Source organism: Trachypithecus francoisi, unplaced genomic scaffold (assembly GCF_009764315.1).
Source record: "Trachypithecus francoisi isolate TF-2019V2 unplaced genomic scaffold, Tfra_2.0 Contig01440, whole genome shotgun sequence".
Taxonomy (NCBI): Eukaryota; Metazoa; Chordata; class Mammalia; order Primates; family Cercopithecidae; genus Trachypithecus; species Trachypithecus francoisi.
In genome coordinates, this window is record NW_022681431.1 from 9638998 (window position 1) to 9657372 (window position 18375).

The 18375-nt window shown below is 55.4% G+C and overlaps 2 protein-coding genes across 3 annotated transcripts; one reads left to right on the plus strand and one right to left on the minus strand.

Annotated features, from left to right (window-relative positions):
- Window positions 1–674: 674 nt before the first annotated feature.
- LGI3 (leucine rich repeat LGI family member 3) lies at window positions 675–10860 on the minus strand. Its single transcript, XM_033227824.1, has 8 exons — window positions 10145–10860; window positions 9200–9271; window positions 8367–8438; window positions 7949–8020; window positions 7775–7846; window positions 5356–5525; window positions 5013–5177; window positions 675–2837 (listed from the first exon to the last, which is right to left on the minus strand). The coding sequence occupies exons 1-8, from the start codon at window positions 10732–10734 to the stop codon at window positions 2020–2022; spliced, it is 2031 nt and encodes a 676-aa protein (XP_033083715.1). The 5' UTR covers window positions 10735–10860; the 3' UTR covers window positions 675–2019.
- Window positions 10861–12521: 1661 nt separating this feature from the next.
- SFTPC (surfactant protein C) lies at window positions 12522–18311 on the plus strand. Of its 2 annotated transcripts, XM_033227859.1 has the most exons (8): window positions 12522–12833; window positions 12880–12983; window positions 13288–13657; window positions 15578–15672; window positions 16419–16577; window positions 16926–17048; window positions 17281–17391; window positions 18098–18311. In XM_033227859.1, exons 3-8 carry the CDS (start codon window positions 13597–13599, stop codon window positions 18287–18289), a joined length of 741 nt encoding a protein of 246 aa, XP_033083750.1. In that variant the 5' UTR covers window positions 12522–12833; window positions 12880–12983; window positions 13288–13596; the 3' UTR covers window positions 18290–18311. The 2 variants fall into 2 exon arrangements, with proteins under 2 accessions (XP_033083750.1, XP_033083759.1); XM_033227868.1 differs by lacking the exons at window positions 12522–12833; window positions 12880–12983; window positions 13288–13657 and adding an exon at window positions 17745–17903 and having other exon boundaries at window positions 15490–15672.
- Window positions 18312–18375: the final 64 nt, after the last annotated feature.

Consider the following 18375-nt stretch of genomic DNA (forward strand, 5'->3'; position numbering starts at 1 on the left):
AGATCGCGCCATTGCACTCCAGCCTGGGCAACAAGAGCGAAACTCAACTAAAAAAAAAAAAAAATTCAGACTGAGAAGCGGGTTGGCGGGGGCTGGCAAGTGACCCAAGACAATGGGTGACGAGGAGGGTTTGGACAAAGCTTTGAGCTGGGAAAGAGCAAAACAAAAAAGTGCCCATCTTGCAAACCTTTGGGACAAAGAATGGAGAGGACTTGGTGGCTTATGAAATATGGGAGAAGAGAGATCCAGATGTCACCTAGGACTCCCAGGTCTCATCTGGGTGAATGTGGTGGCAATGACAGACATTTGCCCAGTGGAGGAACAGGGATCGGGATAAAAGAGGGACTGCTGAGATCATCCTCAGCCCCGCTGGTTGGAGTTGGCCTGACAGCAGGACAGACTCAAGTCTTCGTGGGTGCCCGGACTGTAATCTCCAGGAAGGAACACTAGCTGTGAGTCAGCCCCAGGTGCTGGAGACTCATCACGCCAGCACCAGAGTGTCATCCCTGGGAACTCCTGACCCCAGCCCCAGCTGACCTTGGGGATGCCCACGTCTCAGAAAGAAGGGAGCCAGGAGGAAGAAGGTCTGGAAGCCATTGCCAGGCTCCCCGTGGGCGGCAGGGCAGGCAGGGCCAGGCTCCATTTTCAACGAAACATTTTGATGACACCCGAGAGCCGGTTATGGGGAGGGAGCTTTTTATTTGAAACAAGTGAATCATAGCATTGCCCCCCAGTACCCTGGTATCCTGCCACAAGGAGCATCACACCATTTGGGCACAGGGCAGGGCCACCCCAGCCCACTCCCTCTCCACTAGCTTGGCATCTCAGCAGACAGCAGAGGGCAGCAGAAGCTAGGCTCGTGGGGCCCCTCCCACCAGTCCCCACCCCGTCCACTGAAAGGCAGTGTTTCTGGGGGCCTCTGTGGACTGGGGGGGCCAGGGCTACAACATGCCTTCAGGCCAAGCTCCACTGTGGGCACCCTTGCAGGTAGCTCAGGTGCTTGTAGCTTGGCCAGCTCTCTAATCCACCCAAGAAGCCTGCCCAGCTGGGGGGCCACATCCCAAAGACAGGGTGAACCAGGGGACAGTCCAAGCCTGAGAAAGCAACAGCCACAGGAAGGAAGGCAGAAAGGCTTTCAGTTGAGGGGGGGGTCTTCCATCCATGGGTGAGCTGGGATTCAGGGCCATGAAGGAAATGACAAGGAGAGCAGAGACAGACGCCCCTGGCAGCTCCCCGGGGCTGCTTTTGCTGCTGTTGTTATTGCTTCGGGCAGAGAGGCTTTGCCCCCAGGAGGCCAAGCAGGCCCTCAGAAGCTGGCACCACCATTCTCATCCTTATCAGTTCCGGGGGGGGGCACGCTGGGGGTGAGCAAAGGGGGCCCCCTCCAAGCAGAGAGGCAAGGTAACAGGAGAGCCTGGTAGGCAGTGCTGAATCTGCTTGTATGCACACGTGTCCTGACATGTTTACAGACAGACACCGAGTGCAGACCGGGCGTGTGAGTGTGTAACTGAGTGTGTCTGTCCGCGTCCATGTGAGCATGCAGACAGGTTGGGGCAGGGGTGAGTGCCCCTGGGGAAGCATGACAGATATGGCTGTGGGCTACAGTGGGGAGCAAGAGCAGGTAAACAACGCCTGGAGCACCAACAGGAAAGACCACAGGGCAGGAGGAGAAGCACAAGGACAGGAGGATGCGGCCCCCTCGCTCCCAGCACCCTGCACCACTCATATGCATAAGACAGGGGGCAGAATGTGGGGAAGGCTGCAGAGGAGGGGGGGCTATGGTTGGGATCACAGGAACTGGGCGCTAGGTGTCCCAGGGGTGCCTGGTGTTCATGCTGATTGCAGTGATGATGCATGTACTCCTGGGCCAGTCCACGGGGTGTGCCTGCACACTGGGCATGTGCAGATGCAAGGGCATGGATGTAGGTTGGCCTCGCGTCTTCACACGGGCACACGTGGTGCTCACAGAGGCCCCCACCCATCCTCCACCCTGAGGAGCCCAGAGGCCTCGGCACCCCCCTAGGCACTGAGATCCACCACAATGTGTCTATAAACCAGCGTCTGTCCCTTGAAACTGGGGGCCAGGAGTAGCTGGGCATCCCCAGCAGGCATGTAGCAAAAGGCCCGAGGAGCCTGCACAGCCAGCTCCTGGAACCGTACAAACTTCTGTCGTCCTTCATCCCACTGGTAGATCTGGGTGAAGGAGAAATCGCTGCCCAGCGCCAGGTAGCGGCGGCCACCCACAAGGAAGGGCTGCAGGGCCAGCGAGCCCCGGGAGGGCAGGGCCTGCACCTCCGAGAAGCGGGTACCCTCCCAGCGCAGGATCTTGGAGTCACCGATGTAACGGCTGAGGCACAGGTAACTGTCGCGGCCGGCACGAAAGTGTTTTACAGCTTGGGCATCAGGTACCTGAGTCACCTCACCCTGGGCCACAAACTGCTTCTGGGTGCGACTCCACTGATAGATGACCGGAGCCTGGGAGCTGCTGGACACAATCAGCCGTGGCTTGCCCTCGCCATCCACAAACTCCAGGTCGGTGTCACGGTGCCAGGGGTGCAGCGCCTGGTGGGAGTAGAAGCCATTCTGGTGCCAGCGGTAGAGGCTGGTGGCGCCTGCCTTGGAGCTGTCGGCCACGGCAAAGTACCAGTCGCCGTCGATGCGGAAGGCTTCTAGGTCATTAGGCTTGCGCACACGCTGTGGGTCGATGTCCTGCAGCTTTGTGAAGCGCGTGGTGTTGGGATCCCAGTGGTAAATGTAAGAGCCGCCAAACAGCTGGGCCACGACCACATACAGCTGGCTGTCCACCACCATCGGCTTGCAGTGCACTGCAGAGGGGGCTGTGCCAGGACAGGGGCAGGCAGCATCAGGCAGGCTGGCAGCTCCCACTCCATCCCACCCCCTTGGAGAAGGCCAGTCCCTTCCAACCTTGGGCCAGGACTAAGACTCTGCGCTATACCATTCCACCCACACTGAAGTTCATCCACTAAGCACCCAATGCTTTCCAGTTGTCTCACAGCTAATAACCAGTTTTAGTATCACCCTTGTTCTGCCCATACCCCTAGGGTTCAAATATAAGCTGATACAGCACAAAATAGGTGTCCCTTGATAGTGACTCGTTGCTTAACCATAATGTCAGTTATTGAATTTGTATTGTGTGCAGTCACTGTGCTGAATGTAAGCACATGTTACGTCGATGAGGAATTCATCACTCTGGAAAGGACCCTGTGATTTTGTCCGTTTCACACAGAAAGAAACTGAGGCTCAGATAGAGCAAGTGACTTGCCCAAAGCTACCACACTGGCAGTGGCCAGGCAGGGAAGGGAGGAAGAATTTGAGTGGATCCACAGAGGGGAGAGGAATCTTAAGTATACCCAAGACACTTTGCTGTTTGCATCACAGCACATGAGAACACATCCTCCCAAGAGTTCTCACTTTTGAAAGGGCTTTTATGTACAAGAATGCATGCCCATGGGCACCTGTACTCACAATCAGCTTCATCGGAGCCCTTCTCGGGCACCAGGCACATCAAACCACACACTGCTCACCTGTCCTGGGGTCTCCAGCTGCTGCCCAGCATCTCCACTTTGACATCCCCAATTCACCCCTCTTTCCTTCTCACTACAACCCCACCTTTCCCCCAAGAGAAATTTGTGTAGAGCCTCAGGCTCTGGCAGTCACTGCCTAAATCCCTTCTTTGGAGCTTGGTCTGCCCTGCCCAGATGCTAATGATCCCCATGCCACACCCCAGCTCCTAATCCTCCCTCAGACTCTCCTGGCCCACACACCCACACAAGCACCTCAAACTCAGTCACGACTCACAACTCACAATTGAGCTCCATACCGATCACTGAGCCTGCCCTCCTCCTCCTCTGTTCTTGATTTCAGCTGTGGCTCCACTAGTCTCCCAATCCAGAAACCTGGCAGTCATCCCTAACACCCTTCTCTCCTCCACTCACCCTTCCCTGATCAGTCCTCAAGTCCCGACAGCCTTCCCTTCTACTTTCTAATAGTGTGTATGTAGATTGGTGTTAGTTCCTCCTTAAATGTTTGATAGCGTTCACCAGGGGAGCTCTCTGGGCCAGGAGGTTTTTTTAGGGGAAGGTGTTTTGTTTTTGTTTTTTTCTTTAATACTGACTTCAAGTTCCTTAATGGAGACAGGGCAATGTAAGTTTTCTATTTTATCTGGTGTCAGTTTAACCCTTCTTTCTAAATATCTCCCTCCATCCCCACTGCTACTGTCTCGTATCCAGGCTCCAGCACCCCTCTAGCAGACAGGCACATATCCCCCTGCTGTTCTGCCCTCATGTCTGGCCCCACACCTAGCCTTTTTCCATGCAAGAAGCTTTCTAAAATGCAGACTGGATCACACATTCTGCCTAAACTCTGTCAATGAGCTGGTACGCATGAATATCTGGTTGCCACTCCCCACCTTGAACCTTATCCCTTGTCATACAAGCTGCTTATGATTTGCACACATATACACAGTCACATACTAAGTTATTGCACACCTCCTTGACTTTGTTCATGCTGTTCCCTCTGCCAAAACACTCTTTCCACTTTTTTTGCTCCTAGCTAAGTCTCCTTCAGCTTTCAAGACTCAGTTCAAACTCAGTAGATCCAAAACTGCTCAATAGTCACTCCTGTCTCCTCCTCATTTCCCAGTCCATCTAATTATGTAAGCCAGAAACCTGGGGATCACCTCTGAGTCCTCCCTTTCCTCTCTCCTTCAAGACTCAGCTTAGGTATTCCCCCTCCACCAGGAAGCCTTCCCTGATTGCCCAGGGTAGGCTTGTCCTTTGTGCTGCTAGAGCATCGTGTTCATATCTCCCTCTTAACACCTGCCTATCATATGGATGTTATCTGTGTATATATTGGCCTCCTCCCAAAGACTGGAAAGTTCTTGTGGGCAGAGGGTATGTCTCATCTATCCCTCTACCTACAGGAACTCAATGGGGTTGAATGACGGAGTCCACTCCCCCCTCCCCCTGGCAAGGGCCAGCAGAACCAGGTACCTGGGATTCTGTCATAGTCTCGAAGCTGCCGCTCGACATAGTCCCACTTCAGGATGGTGCAGGCACTGACACCTGGCTGGGCCAGAGCCAAATAGAGGTCACTGGAGTAGAGAAAGGGCTCAGCTGACACTGCTGGGAAGGACAGGGTCTGGTACAGCACGAAATCTGCAAGATGAGAGGTGTGTTACTGAAGACCAGAGGGAGAAGGGAAGGGCTGCTTGGGTGACGGTGGTTGCTTTACTGCTGCCACTGGGTGTCATGGGGCAGGGTGGGGGGGTTTCACACCTGTAAAGCTGCCTTGGGGTAGACGTGGACTGACACCCAAGGCAGGGGCACCTCCTACCCGTAGTGATGCAGTCGAACTCCCGCAGCGGCAGGTCCTGCACCTTGTGCTCCTGGAAGCGGGGAGGGCTGGCGCAGTAGATGGGCGCCACCGTGGTGTTGGTGTGTGCCAGCCACTCCACCAACCACTTCACCTTGCAGTCGCAGTTGAGTGAGTTGCCCCGCAGGTCCCTACATCATGAGGGCAGAGGAGGAAGGCACAGAGAGAGACAGGCTCTCAGGGCTCTGCCCACCCAGGCCCTCCAGGTTTTCAGAAATAGAGCTGGTCAAGGCTGCTGCGAGTCTTTCACATGCATCTTCGTATTGATTAGAGAAAAGTTTTCCTCTGGCTGGATGCAGCCCCATAGACACAGGCTTGGCCAGCAGAATATGGAGTCAGTTTCAGCCCTTGTTGACCTTTTTGGCCAGGTTGGCTTTTGCAGTATGCAACCTAAACAGCAGTACATTGCATGCCTGCTCCTCTAAGCCTCCCACATTCCAAGGCTTTTATTTTCTTATAAATAATGATAAATGAGTGTGGCTATGCTATATACTACTATATGCTATATACTACTTACTCAAAACTTTCAAACTCTCCTCCCCCTGATTGGACTTTAATGTGGAGTCCAATCAAATATAAATTTAAAAAGCACAGGCTGGGCGTGGTGGCTCACACCTGTAATCCCAGCACTTTGGGAGGCTGAGGTGGGTGGATTGCAAGGTCAAGAGTTTGAGACCAACCTGGCCAACATGGTGAAATCCCATCTCTACTAAAAATACAAAAATTACTCAGGTGTGGTGGCACGCACCTGTGGTCCCAGCTAGTTGGGAGGCTGAGGCAGGAGAATCACTTGAACCCGGGAGGCAGAGATTGCAGTGAGCGGAGACCACGCCATTGCACTCCAGCCTGGGCAACAGAGCAAGACTCCGTCTCAAAAAAAAAAAAAAAAAAGCACATGTTGGCCGGGCACAGTGGCTCACACCTGTAATCCCAGCACTTTGGGAGGCAGAGGCGAGCGGGTCACCTGAGGTCGAGAGTTCAAGACTAGCCTGACCAACATGGAGACATCCCGTCTCTACTAAAAATACAAGTATTAGCCAGGTGTGGTGGTGCATGCCTGTAATCCTAGCTACTCGGGAAGCTGAAGCAGAATTACTTGAACCTGAGAGACAGAGGTTGCCGTGACCTGAGATGGCACTACTGCACTCCAGCCTGGGTGACAGAGCAAGACTCTGTCTAAAAAAAAAAATAATTTTTTTTTAAAAAGTGCATTTTTTTTGTTTTTTGTTTTTGTTTTAATTTTCTGAGACTGAGTTTTGCTTTTGTTGCCCAGGCTGGAGTGCAATGGCACGATCTTGACTCACTGCAACATCTGCCTCCCAGGTTCAAGTGATTCTCCTGCCTCAACCTTCCAAGTAGCCCAGATTACAGGCACCTGCCACCACACCCAGATAATTATTGTATTTTTAGTACAGATGGGGTTTCACCATGTTGGCCAGGCTGGTCTGAAACTCCTGACCTCAGGTGATTCGCCCTCCTTGGCCTCCCAAAGTGCTGGGATTACAAGCATGAGCCACCATACCCAGCCTTGAAAAGCACATTTTTGGCCGGGCATGGTGGCTCACGCCTGTAATCCCAGCACTTCGAGAGGCCGAGGTTGGCAGATCACAAGGTTAGGAGTTTGAGACCAGCCTGGCCAACATGGTGAAACCCCGTCTCTACTAAAAATACAAAAAATTAGCCAGGTGTGGTGGCACACACCTGTAGCCCCAGCTACTCAGAAGGCTGAGGGTGAATCACTTGAACCCAAGAGGTGGAGGTTGCAGTGAGCCAAGATTGTGCCACTGTACTCCAGCCTGGGTGACAGAGTGGGACTCCATCTAAAAAAAAAAATACCGGCCGGGCGCGGTGGCTCACGCCTGTAATCCCAGCACTTTGGGAGGCCGAGGTGGGTGGATCACGAGGTCAGGAGATCGAGACCACAGGGAAACCCCGTCTCTACTAAAAATAAAAAAAGTTAGCCGGGCGCGGTGGCGGGCGCCTGTAGTCCCAGCTACTAGGGAGGCTGAGGCAGGAGAATGGCGTGAACCCGGGAGGCAGAGCTTGCAGTGAGCCGAGATCGCACCACTGCACTCCAGCCTGGGCGACAGAGCTAGACTCCGTCTCAAAAAAAAAAAAAAAAAAAAACCAAAAAACAAAACAAACAAACAAACAAAAAACATACACACATGGTGTCTCAGGCGCACTTTGAGAAAAAATCCAATTTGTAAGGCTACCATCTATATCTAACTCCACCTCCTCATCTTCTCAGGGGCCCCCAGACCCAAGCCCTCCCAGCTTCTCAAGACCTTATGACCATCCCAGTTCTGACTCCCACATCACTCCCTCCAGGGATGCACCCTCTGTGGCACTTTTGGAAGAGGTAGGACTCGGGCCTTACAAGTCATTCAGGATGTCCAGGGGCCGAAAGATGTCTCTGGGCAGTGTCTGCAGGTTATTGTTGGCCAGCGAGCTGCAAGAGAGACCCCCAGGTCATCTGAAGATTATGACCAAGGCCAAAGGCCACAGGAGAGGTGGGGCTTTGGTACAATGTGTATATGTGTGACGTACTCACAGGTGAGTCAAGGACTTAAGTCCTCGGAAGGTGAACTTGGATAGTGTCCAGATGTCATTGTTCTCAATGAAGCTGGGGAAAGCGGGAACTTGCCTCAGTGGTCACACAGGATGCCAGACCCCCAGCAGCACTCACCCTATGCCCCAGCCTAGATTTCAGCCCATGTCCCCAAGACAGGTTTCCAAATGGAGTCTGGCATCATCAAGCCATAGGGATAGGGCATCAGGTAGGGTGGAGGCAAAACGAATGAAACGACCTTCTGCTCGGGTCCTGCCATCATGGGATGCAAGGGCTCTCACCTCCCATCACCTCTCCCTCCCATGGCATTCTCATCCAATCGCTACCCAGTCCCTCGGCCTCCCAGGCCTGGGGTCCCCCTCCCTTGTTCTTTCCCATTGCCCCTTTCCCTCCCACACACAGATACTGCAGGTGCGACAGTCCTGTGAAGGCGTTGTCTCCAATCAGTGTAAACTTGTTGGAGTTGAGTAACCTGCAGAGACAAAGGTGGAATTAGAGCTTCCAAGGGTGTGCCTGCTGCCCCAGCCCCCAGCCCACTGCCTCAGCCCTGGGCTTCCCCAAGACCTGGCTGCCCTGCTGCCACCCCTAGGGACCCCATAGGGAATCCCTGGGCCACCTGGGCAACAAGGCCAGGCAGGAGCCTGTTCTGGCCCCAGAAGCTCCCAGGGTCCCTGTTGGTCTCTAAACTTGGGCGGAGGCAGAGTTCTCTTGTCAAGCCAGCTCCTGGCCCTCCCCAGTGGCATCTCCTCTCCCTCTCCCCCACCCTCATTCTGTCCCACTCCAGCCCATCATGGACAACTGTCCCTCATGGACGGCATCTTGTAGAGTTGGAGACACTCCTGCCATCCCTTTCTTTCAGCCCCCAGCTCTTTCTGGGATCCGTGATTCCTGGGGTCACCTGTCTCTAAGATGGTCCCACAGTGCCCACCTTAGGCACTAGCCCAGGTTATCGCACCCAGTTCTCTTGAGTCTCCAGAGGCACCAAGCCCATCCCCAGATCCCCCGTGCTTGGCTTCTCTGTGCCATCCCTAGCTGTCCTCCTGCTGCCCCGACTCCCCTGACTCCAGGCTGCCCCACCTTTTGGGTACATCCTATCAGAACAAACGCAAGGGACACCTGCATCTTTGTCTCCAGAGGATGCTTCTGCCCACTCTCCCTCTCCCCAGCCCAGGATCTGTTCCCTGCTACCATCCCCACAGCTCCCCCAACCCTTCCACAAGGCCCTATCCATACAAGAACTGCAGCAGCGGGAGGTGGGAGAACGCTCCATCCTGGATCTCTGAGAAGGCAGCATTCACCAGGGTCCTGCGGGGACACCCGAGTCAGTACTGTGGGGTCTGCAGGGGCTGTGCTGAGGCAGGGAGAGGTGAACACGGAGGGCAGAGGCTTTTGTACTCACTTGCCCTGGAAACGCCCCATTTCACCGACCTTGGCCCCCACCTGTGTCTTTCCCTTCTCTTCCCAAACTCACTGCCTGCCTTCACCACGGTCCTCCCCTATTGCCTCTTGGGGCACCCATGGCCCCAGGCTCAGCTTCCCTCTCACGCAAGAAAAGGTTCCATCACCCACACCGTTACCATCATCATCCAAACACCCACAATGGGCTGGGTGCTGTTGAAAGATGGGGCATGGGGGTGGGGGCTGGCATCCTGGTCCCCAAGGACTTCACAACCTCTCTGGTCCCACAGACAAGGGGAGCCCCAGAGGCTGGCTGTTGCAAGTGACAGGCTGGCCGGGCTGGGTGCCAAGTGGCTGGTCAGTGGCAAGCGTGTTCCCCATGCCAGGATGCTGGGAGGGCACAGCTCATTCCCACCTGCCCTGGCTGCCACTCTCCTGCCCTTGGTGTGACATCACAGGCAGGGGTCCACATGCTCGTGTAAGCAACTCCCCCACCCCCAAGTCTGGAGCCCAGCACACAGTAGGTCTCACTGACGCTCGTGGTGGTGATGATTCATTCTTGGTGGTGAACTCCTGCTTTCCCCACCCATGGCCGCTGAGGCTGCAAAGCTGCAGAACTCCCTACCCGACTGGTGCCTGGACTCTCCAGCCTGAGGACCCCTGCAGCCCCCCTGGTCCCCATACTCTGAAGAGGGGGAGCGAGGGTTCTCCTGTCCTCTCCCAGAGCTGTCCTCGGCCTCCTCTCCCTCCCCACCCCCAAGGCCGGGGCTGGACACTCACAGGGAGATGACCTCCGAGGGCAGGTTCCTGGGCACTGCCTTTGAATCCACGCAGAAGGCGGTGTCCCTGGTGCAGGAGCAGCTGGGCGGGCAGGGGGGCGTCTTGGGAGGCCTCTTAGCGCTGACTTGCAGCATGAGGCAGAAGCCGAGCGCGGAGAGGGCCAGCAGCCCCGGCACCGGGCCCCGCCTGGCCCGCAGCCCCGCCATGCTGCCCGCGAGCTCTCCCTGGGGTCGGCAGCCGCGGACCCCGCCCCACCGCTCCCGCGGCTGGGCCACCCCGCGCGGGCTGGCACCTCCCGGCCACCGGCAGCTGCTGCCGCAGCCAGGGGCCCGCCTGCGGACTCCTCTTGCCCTCGGGCGCCGGCTACGGTCCCCTCCCCTGCTCGCTCCCGCGATCCGGCTCGGGAGAGAAGCGCGGAGCGCGGAGCGCGGAGCTGGAGCCGCAGCCGGGGCTGACCGCGCGGGGTGGATGCGGACTGCGGCGCGGGCGGCGGGGGCGCGCGCGGGGCGGCGGTGGGAGGCCGGAGTCTGGGAGTCACCAAAGGGGAGGAGTGGCCGCTGTGTGCTCTCACGGGCAGTCTCTGGGGCCATCCGCGTGTGTGGCTGCGCGTGAGTGCATGCGTGTGAGCTTGTACTTGTGCCTTCGTGTGCTGGGCACGACCGTGCGCACCGGTGCTCACCTGTCTCTGCACAGGCACATGCACACACTGCCTTGTGCAGGCGCTTCGGGGTTAGGGATCTCTGTGCTTCTGTGTACCTGGATTTCTTTGCATGGGGGGGACACATCCCCTAGGCAGCATCATGGGCATGTCGTGAGTGACAGACGCACATCTCAGTTAGCATGCAAGATTAGAAGCACAAGGGCGTCCTGGAGGAGTCTGAAGTGCGCTTCTAACTGAATTCACATGTTTTTCCACGCGCCGCTGAACAGAATGTACCTTTGTGTCAGCATGAGCTGAAAAGGGAAACGCAGCCTCTGGAGCTGGAGTGGGACTGTGTGGAATTCTGGAACATTTCTCACTGCTCAACCACAGCCTGTTGAAGCTGGGGAGCGCTTTAGATATTTTTCAATCCAGCCCTTTGTCTAACAAATGAGGAAACTGAGGCCCCCCAAAAAGAGGCTGGCTAAGTTTGCTATCTCGAGTGTTCTGTACTTTCCCTACTTAATCCTCTCAATAGTTTGAGGCAGGTGATAGTAATTCCCTTTTACAGACAAGAAAAGTGAGGCCTGTCGCATCAGAAGAAAAATGTATCAGCAGGGATTTCCGCCCACTGTGCCCAACTTCAACGTTCACGGTTGTCCTTCCATGCAGCGTTCTTCCAAGTGTAGCCCTGGGCCTCCTCTGTCTCTGAGGTAAAAACAATTTTCCTAATATTGTTAAGACATGATTTGCCCTTTTCACTTCTATGAAGTTCCAAATTTAAAAGATTTCTAAAACTGTAAAGGAGTGACACTTTCTAATTTTATTTTTGCTTTGTAAAATAGTTTTTCCATTAAAAATGTGATTTATATCATAACATATAATGGGTTTATTACTGATATTTTAAATTCATATGTAACTAAATATGTAATTTCTCAATAAATGTCAACAGACATATCCCACATAAACAAAAGCTCTTTGGGGTCTTCAATACTTTTTGAGAGTGTTAAGGGGTCCTGAAACCAAAAAGCTTGAAGACTGCTGCTCTATACCACGTTAGCTCCCCCGTAGCGGAGGATGACTGTCCTAAGAGCTCATAGGCACGGGGCAAGGGGAGCCTGGCTGTAAGCTGCCTGGGCTTCTAGTCTTGTGCTCTTTCCACACCAGTCCAGGGAACCGAGACCACTGGCTTTAAGACGCTTCCCCAGCTGTCCCCAGACTCTGCCAGCAGGCGATTCTCTGGTCTGAGCTTAAGTCGTGTTCTCCCAGCCAGGGATGCCCCTGCCCTTTGATGTCTACTTGCTGCCACACATTTAGCTGCCCTCCCCATGCCAACTTGGGGGCAGGGAAGCAGTGGGGGTAGGGAGGTGGCTGGGGCAGCTGGGCAACTGTCCCCACCCGTCCCTGGCACGGCTCTGCCCAGTACACAAAGAGCAAAGTGAATCTTGTCCCCACCCCTGCAGCTGAGAGGCTGGAGGAGGAAACGGGGAGGCCCACACAGAAGGGGTGGCCACTGTGGGGCCGTCCATCACCCAGGGCTCTCAGAGGGGGTCAACCCAGAAACAGACAAAGAGGGTGAGTCTCGGCTGTATTCTTAGCTAGTGGGAGGTCCCCTAGAGGATGAAGTAGATGATGCTAATGATGACGACTGGATGTCATACCCTTGATGCCATTAGGTCCTTCTAATAGCATCGTGAGGTGGACAGCTAGTACCAGACCCATCTCACAGATGAAGATACTAATGCCTAGCAAAGCAGAATGACTCACGCTGGGTCCCAGAGCTGGCCAGTGGAAGCGCGGAGACCTCCACATACAGAAGACATGGACTATTGACCACTGTTGGTATTGGTCTCATCATTGACTATCATGAAGTGTTGGCTGTTTGCATGCCTCCTGCCCAGCGGCAGGTTCAAAGAAGCCCATGAGAAGAGTGCTCCTTTCCTTCCCAGGGCCTGCAGTTGAGCTGGAAGACAGAGCAATAAAAATCACCCATGTAGCTGACAAGAACATTCATGTGAGCTGAATGGCAGGTGAAGGTGCCACAGAGAGGCTGAGGGTTTCAAAGGGCACCAGGAACTGGAGTGAGGTCACAGAGCAGGTGCCGGTGGCACTTGGCCTGTTTGGGTGGGTGGCATTCAGAGAGATAGAAGGTCAAATGCAGGATTCACACTTATCATCTCAGCACTTTGGAAGGCCAAGGTAGGAGGATCACTTGAGGCCAGGAGATGAAGGCTGCAGTGAGCTATGAAGCTGTCATTGCACCACTGCACTCCAGCCTGGGTAACAGAGTGAGATACTGTCTCTAAATAAATAAATAAATAAATGACACCGGAGAAGTGGAGAGGGATTGGAGGTTGGCTTTCACAGAGGGAGAAATGGCTTAAGCATTTCTCCCATAAGGAGAAAAGGCAAAAAAGTGAGAAGGCTACAGATAGGGCTTGTATGGGGGAGGGGGAAGGTAGGCACACCCAGCTACAGATCCTTCTGTGTTTCCTTCTCCAAGGAACCCAGGACCTTCACCTGGTTAGTGTGAGTGCTCCAGGAGGCGGGCACCCTCCCTCAGCCCTCAAGCAAAAATGAGTTTTAAGGAGAAGCAGCAGCAGCAACAGCAGCCACAGAGCTTATGACAGCTACAGCCTAAGGGCAACAGGCAAGAGAGACCAAGGATCAGAAAGAGCAGAGGCTTTTTCAAAGAAAGAGACCCCTCTCCTAGCACCCAGTGATGGTGGCAAGCCCCACCCACAGTGCCTGCTAAGAACAAGTCCCACGTGAGGACAACACGGCCCCCTGAGATGCCCACAGGGACCCCGAGATGCCTGCAGTGCTTGGCTCTCCCGCTGGCTGGCTGCCCACCTGGCTCAGGCCCAGTACGCGTGAGTCAGCCCATCAATCCCAATGTTGCCAGGATGATGGGGGCAGGAGTGGGGGCCCTGGGGGAGGGCAGGGGTGGACACTGCAGGCGAGCTGTCTCCTACATCTGGCACCTGCACACAGCTGAGGCTGAGCTGAGAGGACGCTTCTCTGGGCTCCCCCTCCTCCCGGCACCCCTCCCCTCCTTTCACTGTCCTAGGACACACTCTGGCTGCTGGAGCCTTAGGCAAATATTTAAAGGGGCAGCTCGGGGATGAGGAGGGTGGTAGGAGCAAACACTTCCTTCCCTTTCTTCCTTCCTGCGCGTCTCAGCTTCTCAGGGGCTCTCAGTTCAGATGCCATGTTGTTATGCAACCTTGGGGCCGAAGGCCCTCCAGGTGGAGGGGGGGACAGGGGAACCTGCCAGCTCATGACCAAAGGGCAGGGCCCTGGTGGGAGGGGGCTGGGGCAGGGGCCAGGAACTGGGGTGGCACGTTAAAGGACAGGAGGCTGGTTGGGCATGGTGGCTCACACCTGTAATCCTAGCACTTTAGGAGGCCGAGATCACTTGAGTCCAGGAGTTCAAGACCACCCTGGGCAACATGGTAAAAACCCATTTCTATAAAACATGCAAAAATTAGCTGGGCATGATGGCATGCTCTGGTAGTCCCAGCTACTCAGGAGGCTGAGGTGTGAGGATCACTGGAGTCCAGGAGGTCAAGGCTGCAGTGAGCAGTGATCTCACTACTGCATGCTAGCCTGGGTGATAAAGGGGCTGTCTTCATCAAAAAAAAAAAAAAAAAAAAAGGGATAGGAGGTTAAGGGAGCAAGCCCAGGCCTGGACTCTGCCACAGCCACCTGAGTTTAGAGGTGAAGGGACTTTAGAGACCACCTGGCCCAAGGAGTGAAAGGGGACCTGAGAGGAAGGGTGAGCCAGCCCAAAGTCATTGGCAGATTTGACCTGGTAAATACATAGAGATGGCTTTGGGGAAGGCACTAGGAAAGAGAGAGAAAAGGGAAGGAGACAGTCATGAAAGTTGATCGTATTTGGGTGAGTATCATTCTCAGGGCAAATTTAGGATCAGAGGATGTAGAAGGGGGAGTCTAGAGGGGTAGAGTGTAGACCACAGGGTGAGTGGGCTGATTTGAGGATGGGGAGACTGGGAGCCCACCAGTGACCAGAGCCAGCCCTGTGCAGGGCTGTGCGGACAGAAGAAAGCAGTGTCAGACCTGGAATCTGCCATCAGCAAAGCCTGCAATTGACAGACAAGCCCAGAGCAAAGAAGGAAGCACTGCATATCAGTAAGAGCTTGCCACCAGTGGGGACAGTTTCCAGAATCAGGAAAATAATCACTGGGGGCAAGTTTGAGGTTGGTACCAGATGTGTGGGAGGAGGCGAGGTGAGGGAAAGAGTGCTTGAAGTTGGAATTGGTCCTTGCAGGGAAATGTACATTTATGAAACCCCCAAAACTGATGTCAAAGCACCTCCTGACTTAGGCAGAGTCCTCTCTGAGTCTACAGGTGCTGCCTCCAGAACCCCCTTCCTGGAGTGCATCCCTATGCATCGAGAAATTCTGTTGGGAAACGTGACAGTCAGACCCTTGGCTGCCTGAGAGGTTCAGGCTGGCAGAAGAATACAGAAAGTCACAGGGCAGCAGGGGCAGGTGCCAGCAAGGAAGGCGAGCACGCCAGGAAGACACCCACGGTGAGAGGTGCAGATGGCCCAAGGGCAAGTTTGCTCAGCTCACCTAGGTTTGCTCTTGCTGGGGCCAAGAGGACTCATGTGCCGGGGCCAAGGGCCCTTGGGGGCTCTCACAGCTGGCTTATCTGGGCTTCAGTTCTAGAGGGCCAGGAACAAACAAGCTTCAAAGCCAAGGGCTTGGCTGGCACACAGGAGGCTTGGTCCTTCACCTCTGTCCTCTCTCCCTATGGACACATATAAGACCCTGGTCACACCTGGGAGAGCAGGAGAGGACAGCATAGTACTTGCAGCAAGATGGATGTGGGCAGCAAAGAGGTCCTGATGGAAAGCCCGCCGGTGAGTGTGGTTGCGTGTGTGTGTGTGCGCGTGTGTGAGTGTGTGTGCGCACGTGTGTGTGTGTGCGCGCGTGTGTGATGGGCCCTGCCTCCTCTATCCTCCCTGGCCTGTTTCCTTATCCAGATCCATTCACTCAACTAACCTAGGATTGTGGTAAGTCAGGATGGGGGACACCAAGATCACTAAGCCAGGGACCCTTGGGGAGCTGTTCGTGGGCCGAGAGCCATGATAGGGGTCGATTGAAAGGGCCATCCATAGACAGTCCCGAGTCAGAAGCCATGAAAAACTTCAGAAGTCAGGGGACACTTCACAGAGAAAACGACACATGAGCTAGAGCCAGAATAAGAAGGAGCTCACCTGGCGGAGAAGGTGGAAGGCATTCCAGGAAGGAGGGAGACTTTGTGTCACCACATGGAGGTGATCACTTGGGGAACAGAGAGGGGCTGACCATGACTGAGATGCCAGGGGGCTGGGGGACACAGCAGAAAGAGACAGGTGAAGCAGGCTCTCTTGGGTCCCTCAAAACTAGACTCTGCTTCTAAGCTTCTATGTGTCTATGGGTTTGTTAGAATCCAGGCCACTTCCTCCAAGAAGCCTTCTCTGATCTCCTCAACCCTTCCCTGTCCGTCCATCCCACTGGCCGTCCAGCCCTAGGCGGCCATGGGAGGGTGTCCAGCTTGTGCAGGGAGAAGAGGGGACAGCCTCATGACCTCATGCCTGTCTCCCTGCCTGTCCCACCGTGTCAGGACTACTCCGCAGCTCCCCGGGGCCGATTTGGCATCCCCTGCTGCCCGGTGCACCTGAAACGCCTTCTCATCGTGGTGGTGGTGGTGGTCCTTGTCGTTGTGGTGATTGTGGGAGCCCTGCTCATGGGTCTCCACATGAGCCAGAAACACACGGAGATGGTGAGAGGTGTGGGATGGGGTGGCAGTGGGCATAGGACATGCCAGACAGAGGGGCTAGGTGGGATGGGCGATAGGAAACTGTCCAAGGGGAGTGGAGGGGAGGAGGCAAGGGGCACAGCTAGAAGGAAAGAGGCACAAACCAGGCGGCAACCTAGCCCAGGCTTTTCTACAAGGCCCCTGCCCCACAGCAGGACAGCCGGCTCCCTCCAGCACCTGGTTCCACTCAGCCTCTCTGAGCTCTCGGGAAAGAGGGAAGCGCATTTTAGTACAGAGGCCTGAGTATGGGGATGGGTACCACAGGCTGAGTAGGAAAGGGGAAAACCAGGCAGCTCCATGCCCTTTCCCCAGGTTCTGGAGATGAGCATCGGGGCTCCGGAAGCCCAGCAACACCTGGCCCTGAGTGGGCACCTGGGTACCACTGCCACCTTCTCCATTGGCTCCACTGGCCTCGTGGTGTATGACTACCAGCAGGTGGGTATGCCCGGACCTCCTGACCCTGGGACCAATGACAAGGCTCTGCTAGAGCCACCCAGCTGGGCCACTTCATCCACATCCATCTCTTCCCCTCCTCCAGCCCTTTTGGCCTGAACCCCAGATTCTAGTATAACTCCCATGCCCAACCTAGAGAGAGGTGGCTAAGGACCTGGGTCAGGGAGAGAGCAGGGCAGGGACCCCCGAATCATCTCCAGCATTCTGTGCCTAGCTCCTGATCGCCTACAAGCCAGCCCCTGGCACCTGCTGCTACATCATGAAGACAGCTCCGGAGAGTATCCCCGGTCTTGAGGCTCTCACTAGAAAAGTCCAGAACTTCCAGGTGTGTGTGTGGGTGAAAGGAGTGGGCTGTCTCCCTCCCAGGGCTGCTGGGAGGAGCATCTGAATGGTGGCTATTTGTCACCTGTAAAGCACCGTTCCTTGTTGGCTGCCAGCTGACTGCCCCTCTCCCTATTCCCTTGCATGACTCCTTCCCTTCCCACCCCACTGCCAAGCTGCTGGGCTCAGCTGAGTCCACTCATTACCTGGTGGCTTCTGACTCTAGCACAGCCCCTCTTTACTGGTGAGGAAACTGAGGCTCAGAGAGATTGCCTGATATACCTGAAGTCCCACAATAAGGGCTGCACACGGGATACAAACTCACTTCCTAGATTCCAAATGGAATGCTCTCCGCAGGCCAAGCCCGCAGTGCCTACCTCTAAGCTGGACCAGGTGGAGGGGCGAGATGCAGGCTCAGCACCCTCCAGAGGGGACTCGGCCTTCCTGGGCATGGCCGTGAGCACCCTGTGTAGCGAGGTGCCGCTCTACTACATCTAGGACTCCTCAAGTGAGCAGGTGTGATCCCAGGGTCGCTGGGAGCGCTTGGGCCACCTGCCCGGGCTGTGGAGGAGCGCTCGCGCTGACCAGGCGCTGGGGCATCCACTGAAGCAGGGTCATCCAGGGAGCTCAGGGGAGGGGAGGCTCACAGACCGGTACTTCCCATTCCCCCGATCCTCTCTGTCCATCTTCAACATTCCTTTGCTTCACAGGGTCAGTGGAAGCCCCAAGGGGACAGGAAACGCCCTGGGCAAAGGGTCTTTTGCAGCTTTTGCAGACGGGCAAGAAGCTGCTTCTGCCCACAACGCAGGGACAGGCCCTGGAGAAATGGGAGTTTGGGGAGAGGATGGGGGCGGGCAGAGGTGGTGCCCCGGGGCCCGGGAACTCCTGCCACAACAGAATAAAGCAGCCTGATTGAAAAGCAAAGGGTCTGCTTCTATCTTTCTGCAGGGCATAGTCCTGCCCTGGCAGGGGCTGGCCAGGAAGGGAA

Coding starts and splice junctions, on each gene's coding strand:
- LGI3 (XM_033227824.1), bottom strand. CDS start 10,734: ATGGCCCCAGAGACTGCCCGTGAGAGCACACAGCGGCCACTCCTCCCC. Junction 7,847..7,948: donor CTTAAGTCCTTGACTCACCT/GTGAGTACGTCA, acceptor TCTCTCTTGCAG/CTCGCTGGCCAACAATAACC. Junction 5,526..7,774: donor CTGGACATCCTGAATGACTT/GTAAGGCCCGAG, acceptor CTCATGATGTAG/GGACCTGCGGGGCAACTCAC.
- SFTPC (XM_033227859.1), top strand. CDS start 13,597: ATGCCTGCAGTGCTTGGCTCTCCCGCTGGCTGGCTGCCCACCTGGCTC. Junction 15,673..16,418: donor TCCTGATGGAAAGCCCGCCG/GTGAGTGTGGTT, acceptor CCACCGTGTCAG/GACTACTCCGCAGCTCCCCG. Junction 17,049..17,280: donor TGGTGTATGACTACCAGCAG/GTGGGTATGCCC, acceptor TTCTGTGCCTAG/CTCCTGATCGCCTACAAGCC.